This window comes from Aptenodytes forsteri, unplaced genomic scaffold (genome assembly GCF_000699145.1).
Source record: "Aptenodytes forsteri isolate BGI_AS27 unplaced genomic scaffold, ASM69914v1 Scaffold83, whole genome shotgun sequence".
NCBI classification, from domain to species: Eukaryota; Metazoa; Chordata; class Aves; order Sphenisciformes; family Spheniscidae; genus Aptenodytes; species Aptenodytes forsteri.
Window position 1 is genome coordinate 3,634,344 of NW_008795371.1, and position 9,338 is coordinate 3,643,681.

The following is a 9,338-nucleotide window of genomic DNA, read 5'->3' on the forward strand; positions in this document are numbered from 1 at the left end:
GACACACTGCCGGCTCACGTTCAGCCGGCTGTCAACCAGCACCCCCAGGTCCTTTTCCGCGGGGCAGCTTTCCAGCCACTCCTCCCCAAGCCTGTAGCGCTGCATGGGGTTGTTGTGGCCGAAGTGCAGGACCCGGCACTTGTCCTTGTTGAACCTCATACAGTTGGCCTCGGCCCATCGATTTCTTTGCCAAGGTGCTCGGCAGCAAGCAGTGAGCTTACCCAAGGCCATCTTCATCTGTGCTAGCAACCAGCAAAACTGCAGTTAGCTCTGGAGCCCTCTTTGCAACTGCAAACCGCAGGCACTTGCCAGAGTTACCGCGGGCCGTGCACAGCCCCAGAAAAAGAAGTGCTTTGTCACAGGGCTGCTTCTGCGTCTGGACAAGCACAGAACTAGGAGACACAGGCTGGATAAGCTGAGGGGATGCTCATGGGGACGCCACTGCCCCGAATGCAGGTGGGATAGCTCAGGGAGCAGATGGCAGCGTGGTGCTTCTGCTGCGGGTGAGACCCCAACTTCAATCCTTACCCTCCTCTAGCCCAGCACTGCACGGCACAAGCACAGTCTTGAAGCATGAGCCCCGCACTGGCAGGGTGACATTTGTATTCTAGGTGCAGTGATCTGTTGTAAGTGAAATAATGTAACCAGTACTTAGCACGAAAAGCAAATTTATCTTGTCAAAAAGCATTACCTTGAAGGATATAGGCGGCCAACAAAGCAGCATCCGAAGTCTTGCAGAGGAGACGGCCGTGGTAGAGATCCCTTTTGATCTGCAGGAAGACTAAATACCTGAGGACAGAAGAGATAGTCCATTTATTAAGGAATGTTTAAATTACCTAAACAGGCAATTTACATGTGGAATATCTGCCACGAGACACTTGCACTAACATTTCTCTTGGAGCAGCCCATTTACAAGACATTATGCTTGCTAGGAGCGAACAAGTGCTAATTACTGGGCAGTTCCCCCCGTCAGGGCGGGTGCTGGGGCTCAGATCTACGCATCCCAGCCCCGCTCCAGCCCTCAGGGACACAGTGCCTGCTCCGGGGCTGGCACCCAACCTCAAGGGCTGATGGAGGTCTCCACCAACGCTCCTCTGTCACCAGCCAGCTCCCCACCGGCATGGCCACCCGCAGCAGGGCAGAGCTGCTGGCAGAGACAAAGAGCTCCCTCAGGCACAGAGATACTTGGGTGAGCATTCCCACGGGGAAAATGCACAAAGGAGGAAACTCATAGACAAGGAGGTGCTGGTCCCTTCTGCCTGCCAGCCCCTGGAGTCCGCTGAGATGCTTCACCCTGTTTTGGGCAGGGTGCCTGAACGCAATTGCAACTGCCCCAGCCCACCACGAGGTCAATGGGGGCTGAGGTGCCCAGGGATGATGGTCTGAAGGGGGTCTCGCGGTCCTGAGCCCACCAGTGGCTGTTGCGCTTCCCAGTCCTGCATCCTTGCCCAGCTGCTCAGCCTCCACATAACATGATTTTCTCCTTCCCCAACTTCCTGTATCCTTCCAGGTCTCTGAGTACGCACCCGCTTCCCTCTTCTGTGCTCACCAATGATCAACACTACATCATCTAGAGCGAGCTACCTCTTGCGCTCGCCCATCTCTATCTCCATGCACCAAAGCCCAGTGAAAAGATAAACTATGTTGGAAAATTACATATTTGAATGAATTTATACCTAAGTAAGAGTCTGGGCTGAGTCATGTGGCAATGCATTTGGGAAAACTTTTTGATGGTAAAATGTAAGTCATAGAATGAAGGAGCAAAATGGAAATTGGAGTGCTCAGAAATGTGTTTAAATAATCAGACTTGCACTCTGCAATATCTCAGTCATGCTTCATTTCTCAAATCCGTATTTATGATGAGATAAACCACTAATTTTCACAGATAAAATACATTAAAGAGAAATCCAGATATTAAAGTGTATTTGGTCCAGGGGAAAGTGGATTTTAAGTCCAGGTTTCAGCTGCAGTTGCAGGCACACCTCGAACAGCAGCAAGCAGGGGCAGCCCACCCACACGAAGGGTTTGTCCTGGTGCGCAGGGGACCCGTGGGGTACTGTGAGACCTGGACCCCAGACAGCCTGAGCCCGGCTGGGCTGCAGAGCGCCACACTCACATCAGCTGCAGGGCACAAAAGGGGCTGGAGGTGGCTGCGGTCCCGAAGCCGGGCTAATGCTTTATTCGTGGGAAGGAGAACATGGTCTTCTGCTCCCAGTCCCTACCGTCACCTCTGAAGCATCGACAATCTCAGCAGTTGGTGGCCATGGCTTCCAGCGCAGGTTACAAACCCTGCTCCTGCCTGAGCACACCCGCCTGGCGCCAGCCTGGATGGAGACCCCAGGCTCGGCTGGCAAGCACCGCCGACACCCTCGCCCAGCACAAAAGACCTTCGCTGCACCAGCCCTTCCCCAGCGCCTAGCACAGTCCTCACAAAAAAATATGTAATCAAATGGGTTTAACCTTGCCAATCCCTCCACCCCTGCTCGCACCCCCCCCCCCCCCCGGAACCCCCCTGTTCCCTTTAAGCAGGGAAAGTCTGTAGATCTGAGCTGGTTTTACAAACAAAAGCATTCAGCAGGTGCCAAACAGGTTTTCCAAAGCCTTGCCTATGCCTTGGAAATATCCCCTGGAAAGGGGAGTTTCTCGGGGCAGCGCTGGGCTGTGGGATGAGGCTGCCTTGAAAAAGGACAGTGAAGATGGGAAATATTTCTGAGCTTGCACTGGCGAGCTCCCGGGCTGGCTCCATCCCCGATGCTCTTTGGGTCCAGCTCCCACCCTCCGCAAGGGTAAACTGTGACCTGCATTTCAATTCTCCTTACTGTGCTTGACAACTGCAGATGTTTGCTAATCTCTGATTAAAGAAAAGAAATACAATTAACATATTGTGTGTGCAGATTAATGCCCACATAATAGCTGTCATTACTCAGAGACAATGTCTTTGGCCGTTTCACATTTAAATTAAGGCCTGATGGCTGCACAGGGTTGCACTTGCTGGGAGTAAATGTAAAATCTGCAAACTAAATAAATGCCTCTTAAGCAAAACAAGATGTATCCGTGTGAAACTATTCCTGGGCACTTCTGTGAGTCCCCTAAAATGTGCCTGTACGAAAAACCAGATCAATTGTACCCAAGAAAGCTGATTACAGCGCATGTCCTGGCAGCAGCAGAAAGACTGGCATTCTGCACATGAAGACACTTTTAAACAGGCCCAGCAAATGCACACAGGGCTCTTTACAAACGCTTTCATCCTAATCTGCATCTCCCCTCTACGGTCAGACCCAAAGAACTGAAACTTTCTCAGGCTTCCAAACAACATCTTAAGGGGTTTTTTAGTTCTGTTTTTTGGGTCCTTCTGTGAAACACAAGCAAAGCTTTCATTAGTCTTGTACATTATCATGGGGAAACCAAACTCCAGAAGAGTTTTTGAAACACCTCACCATCCTCTACTTCTAGCTGATTTGCCCAACAAAAATACAGAGTTTATTAATGCAAAACTGAAGTAAAAAGCTGAGCCCAGGCATGTTCCAAACACACTGCGTAACAGGCTGCAAAAGTCCAGACATCCTCTCTCATTTGCTGCCTGCAGAAATAGACTGAAAATCCCAATAAATAAATCCCGGAATATATTTAGCTCTATCAGTAAGCCTACTTAATTCTCAACGTGCTTAGCATGGACCCCAGCTATTCATCTGGAATATTTAGCAGCCAGAGCGTTGTCCCCCAGGCAAATGGAGAAATGGCAGCCCAGCGCGGGGCCTGGATGCGCAGAGGGATTCAGGGCTGCACGGCTTCAGGCCGCTGCTGAGACTGAGCTACTCTGAGTGAGTGACAAGGGCTACTTGCCACCATTTGAGGGTATCTGGGGCCAAGACGTTGGGGGTCCTGCAATTTGCAGCAGCTGACTGTCCACAGTGCAACACGGCATTTACAGCCCGCTTTGAAGATATCAAGAGAAGTTTGTGCTACTTTGGTCCCTGTTTTTTACAGGTAAGCAGGGAGCTTCCTTCTCCAGGACTGATGATCTCCTGCCCTGGACTAAGGTACATCACAGGTAAAAGCTGAGGTAGGAAGAAGGGAGCACTGCAGCTGCACACACAAATAACAATGTTTTTTCCCCACACCCAGACCCTTTGTTCACAGATGCAGCTCACTGGTTTTGTCTGGAGCCCTTACCTGCATTTTGGCAGATGGCACCTACAAGTTTTGCACCCTTTCACACCCCAAACCTAGATCCAGGGCATAGTCAGAAAAAGCATTTCTGCAGTCATTTCTTCACATGTTGCTTCTCTGGATCATCTCCCTAGCCTGGACTTTACATAAGGACACATGCAAACAACTAAAACCAGAAGGAAAGTGAAAAATTTCCCTCCTAGACCTCGTTGTGAGAATCAGCCGGCTCCCGTTGCAGTGGCCCAGCTCCAGGGGGTCAGCAGCCAGCACATTTTAGCCCCAAAACACTTTTGGATCCTTTGAATTGATTTGATACTTTTCTTAGCGGTCTGCAGATGCCCACGTGCCAGGAGCGAGCCGACCGACTTTCTAAGGTACAAACAAGTCTGTGCTTTGAAGCCAGGGAAAACCAGCCAAATAGTCGGAAAATCAGGACAGCAAAGCACAGCCCGGCAGAGGGGAGCAGCAGATGCTGCCGACGCCATCCCAGCCCGGCCAGGGCCCCCTCTGCTGTCCCGCTCCTGGTCCCTCCCTGGGACCACGCTATGGGTACCAACGTGTCGGATGCTCCGGAGCTTTTGGTGGCAGCAATACGAGACGGTGAGAGGTCTGCGGTGCAGCCAAGCGCTCCACACCAAAACCTGCCGCCTTCAACCGGTGGGAGCTGGGCTGGGAAGTTTTAGCATCAAAGGAAGATTGCCAGCCCCTTATTCATCATTTAGTTCTCTCTGGTTTTTACTGTAAGTTCTTGGATGCATTTAAGAAGAAGAAACTTTTTCCCACAGTAAAACAGAATAAAGGGGAACTGAAACTGTTTGGGGGTAGACACAGACCTGGTGCTGCCCAAGATCCAGCAGCAGCTGGCCTGCCTCCATCTCTGGAGCTCGAGGAGAGGAGAGGAGAGGTCCCTGCATGAGCTGTCCCTTGTCTCCACATGACATTGGAGGAGGACGGCTGGTGAGCAGGAGCTGCTGGTGACAGTCCCCTGACAGCCAAAACACCCTGATGGCAAATGCCAAGCCCTCTCCTGGGTGCAGAGCTAGCAAGGGACCTCGCAGCCCCAACGGTAACACCACTGACATTTACTGGGGACAAGTGCAGGACAGACCCCAGGGGGGTCTACCTGAGTTACAGAGGTTCATCCATGCCACGTCTCCTCTAATTACATCCTTGGCAAATGGCCCCTGCCAGAGACATGGCAGGAGTCTTGGTGAGCCCTGGGCCTGACCTAACTGCTCTTCTTCACTTTCTGCTTTATGGGTTCATTTAAAGCTTCTTGACCTGGGTGAGAATCCAGCGGAGAGCAGAGGGGTCCAGATGCCCCCACCACCTGGGAGGGGAGTGGGGAGCCTTTACTCCTGATCTGAGGAAAATCTGGAAAATATCTAAGCGTGGTTGAGGAACTCACTTCCAGCTCTTCTTTAAAAGGTGATGGCAGCCCTGCAGGGAGCCGTAACAGACCAGGGCATGGGCAGGGTGCGTGCCACCACTGCCCCAATGGTGGTCCCTGCTGCCACAGCCGGGTCTGGGGTCTTGCTGCCATGGGCACACAGTGGGGGCCAGGCTCAGGCCTCCTACCTAACCTAACATCCCAGAGGACAGCACGCCGAGGCGAAAGCACATTGTGGTGTCTGACACATCAGCAGGGTGATTAAAGGGAGTTCCCCATTTCCCTTCTCTAGCAGAACTGGGGGACAAGGCACTGGCTGTGCCTGACACCCCGTCAGCCCTCCAGGCTCTCCCAGCTCTGCCACCCCTGTGCAGAGCCCAGGCTGAGCCTACAGGCCAGGTCTGCTCCCGGTCCCACGGTGTGCTGACGCACACTGCCTTTCATGCTCTCGCCTCATCTGAAGATGCAAAATTCCCCGCAGCTCCTTTAAACATCTCTAGTAAATTTACCTCATCTGAAGATGCAGCTCCTTTAAACATCTCTAGTAAATTTTATTCAGCATTTAATGGAGCCCGCACGCCCAAAACCTGCTGTGTTTGGGAACTGAAAAGCAAGGCTGGTGTCGCCCACCCAGCCCTCGAGTGAGGCCGAAGCACTTCTCGCTCCCCTGCACCATGGCATAGCAGGTGAGTGGTGCAGTCTGCACCCCGCGCTGGGTGTAGCAGCAGCAGAGGCACTGCAGTGGCCAGCTGCTGGAAGAGCGAGAGGTCCTGCCCTGGGGGTAGGTGACTGTCCTGGTCCCGGGCCGGTGTGGGATGGCCCTGGCAATGCTCTGTGCCCTTGTCATGCTCCCTCCAGCGTGCCTGCACCCAGTCCACACCATTTCTATTACCTTCTCCCTAACAAACCCCAGGCTTGCAGACAACTAAGAATTATTTGCAGCAATAATGGCCAAAGGCTCCAGGGGAAAATGCAGAAACCTTTAGCAAAGGCACCAGCCCAGCTGCCTCAGGCAGAGACCCGACTCTCCATGCCACGGCAGGTGGGGGCAGCTTGGGCTGCTGTGCCCTGGAGATCCACAGCCACGGCTTGTTTTCCAAAGCTGCTGCAATTTCTCAGCGAGTGCTTTTCACGTCCTTCCTTCTGGCAGGAAGAGCGGCATGAAGAACCCCTAAAGATAGAAACTCGAGAGAAGCACTGTCAAGTTTCTGCATCGCAGTTTATCACCCATTTCTCCCAGAGCATTCATGGCCCTTACGTAAAAGGGATGTGGATAATTACGTCCAGGGGATGTCAAGGGAACTGGAGACACTCAAACGCTTCCCGACAGACCAAGCACACGTAATGACACCCTGAGCTAAGGATGTGCTCAGGCAGTGGTGCTAACAGCTGATTCAGAAGTGGCAAGAGTATTAGCAGAAGCAGAAATCAGACTCTCACAGGTGAACTGCTGCTCCTGCTTGAATGCACCTTCCTGCACTGACCGGGACTGGGGCTTCCAGCTGGAAGGAGAGATTTTGGAGAGCTGCAGGGAAGGGCATGCAGCCGGTGCAGCCCAGGAACAGTTCTGCATTGGCAGGATGGTACCGAGGCTGTGATGGACGTTACGGTGAGCAGTGCTGCACTCAGAGTACCTTGCCCTGGAAACCTGGTTTTTGTAACCGACCGCAGCCAAAGACCAAGTCAGCGGGTTTAAACCCACAGCTAGTGCTCCCCGCCAGGCACGGCCACTCCACACACTAACAAAGCACAGGTGGGGATTTCCACACTGTTTCCCCACAGTTGTGACAACCCAGAAATGTTCAGGTTTGTTTGGAAATCTAAATGGCTGTTGCTCTCCCTTGACTACAAAACAAAGCTTGGCAGGGTGTGTTCCTGCCTTGGCCAAGCCCTCGCTGCGTGGTGCCGGCGGTGCGGGGCTGGCCGGTCCCTGTGTGCCGGGGTCTTACCTGGTGATCTCCTCCTTCAGAGCAGCGGGGTCTGTGGGATAGAACTTCACACGGAAGCACATGGTGAAGGGAGGCTGGGCTGCAGGGAAAAGAGCGATACCGCAGTCACCAAGTGACAGGGTTTGTCCCCTTCGTCCTCCCAAATAACCCCGCTCGAGGAGACGGTCAGATATTGCTGGGGGTCTCGCCTGCCCTCCCCATTACCCCCAAACACACCCAGCTGCCCTTGGTAAGGAGGGAGCAGAGAGGCACGGGGCCGTTCCCCACTGCGGTGGCCATGGGGGGAGCAGATGTCCCCAGTAAAGCCATGGGGAAGCGCCCGCAGCACCGTCTGCCTGCAGTGCTCCCCGCTCTCCAGGCGGGCCCCGGCGCTGGCAAATCTTGCTTTGCTCATCCCCATCATTTCTGTCCTGATCTCCTGCAGAGCCGGTGCCCCATACCAGGGGGGCATGGCCAGCTGTGACTGCAGTGGGACCGGAGGAGAATGATCCCACTTTCAAGCCAGCAGAACAGCTTTGTGGATAATCAGAAAGGTCCTTTTTCTGGGAGATGTGCTGGGAATTAACCCCAGAGGGGAAGGACTGAAGAACATGGAAAAATGTCTAAAATGAAAGGAGCACGCACCGCCTGTCCAGGACATCTGCTTGCAGCAATACTCACCCCTCATCTGCTTCACAACCGACTTGGTAAATTCCAGCCAATGCTGAAATGAAAAAGAAGGTAATTAAAGCAACTCAGTAACAAATACTTTCAGTTAATAACATTGACTTTTCGGGGCAAAATTAAAGAAACAAAAAACCCCTCTGCTTGAAATAAAAGCCTATGCTGTGGCAGAGTCCGTGAGCTGCACAGCAGAGGTGGGAGGGGGTGCAGCCCCTGCCCATCCAGCTAGCAGCTGAGGGAGGGCCCAAGCAGGACCTGAGCCCCAGCGTCCCTCATCTGACATCGCTTTCTCTGCACGGCCCCAGGGAAAGCCGGGTCCTCCACGTCCCCTCTTGGCAGCCCCATCGGGCCAACACAGTGGCACAGCGGGGCTCTGCTGATGCTGGGGTGAGTGGCTGTGCTTGCTCAGCACCCAAAAAGGACCCTCTGCCAGCCCCAGGAGAGGCGCTGTGTAGAGCAGGGGCTCACCAGGAGGCATTTTCCCTTGCTCAACAAAGCACACCGTCCCCAAAGTCAAGTGCAGTTTTCTATCAGTGACAACAAGTTACATGGCAAAGGCATCCTTCTTCAGCCTTGTTGAAGATTATCATAAGTTTTTTTTATTGGCAAAGGCACTTCTTCAGCCTTGTTGAAGATTATCATAAGTTTTTTTTATTGAATCTTTCTATATTTTGTGTTTGATAGTGAATAAGTGAGAACATTTAATCTTTATGTTAGCGCTGCGCTATGCAGGGGTTGCTGTGTTATTCACTGGACCACGTTAGCCTTAGTCTTAATTCTCTAGAGCGTAACCAGACCACTTAGGCTTTATTGTATATGGGATGAGTTATTTGACAACTTGACAAGGTAGATGAATATCTAGCTAACTGGGCAACGAAACTTACTTTTAAGGTAACCTGAAGTGAACTGCCCTCATTATAATACTAAAAAACACACCCACAGGTCAAGAAGACCCTTGCCCAGGTGAAGACCCTTCCCCTGCGCAAGCGTAGTAGCAGAAGAGAATGACACAGCAGGTATTAGACGTGTATGTAAATCACTACCCAATCATTGCAACTGGGAGTGCACTACCCTGTAATTCTTGTGTATAAATGTAACGGTGATCTAGCCATAGGTGTGCTTGATTTGTGGAAATTCCACCTTGCACCCGGCGCCGCAATAAAGAA

The 9,338-nt window shown here is 52.5% G+C and overlaps 1 protein-coding gene across 3 annotated transcripts in view; it reads right to left on the reverse strand.

Moving 5' to 3' along the window:
- FRMD5 (FERM domain containing 5) overlaps window positions 1–7,586 on the reverse strand; it is a 25,711-nt gene extending 18,125 nt beyond the window's left edge. For 2 of the 3 annotated variants that reach the window (XM_019472392.1, XM_009280388.2), the window contains exons 1-2: window positions 7,510–7,586; window positions 692–789 (exon numbers count right to left, since the gene is read on the reverse strand). In XM_019472392.1, coding sequence (XP_019327937.1) covers window positions 692–789; window positions 7,510–7,571 — 160 coding nt within the window. In that variant the 5' untranslated portion in view covers window positions 7,572–7,586. The remainder of the gene's footprint in view (window positions 1–691; window positions 790–7,509) is intronic. The other variant, XM_009280389.2, reaches the window with a different exon arrangement.
- Between the last annotated feature and the right edge of the window lie 1,752 nt (window positions 7,587–9,338).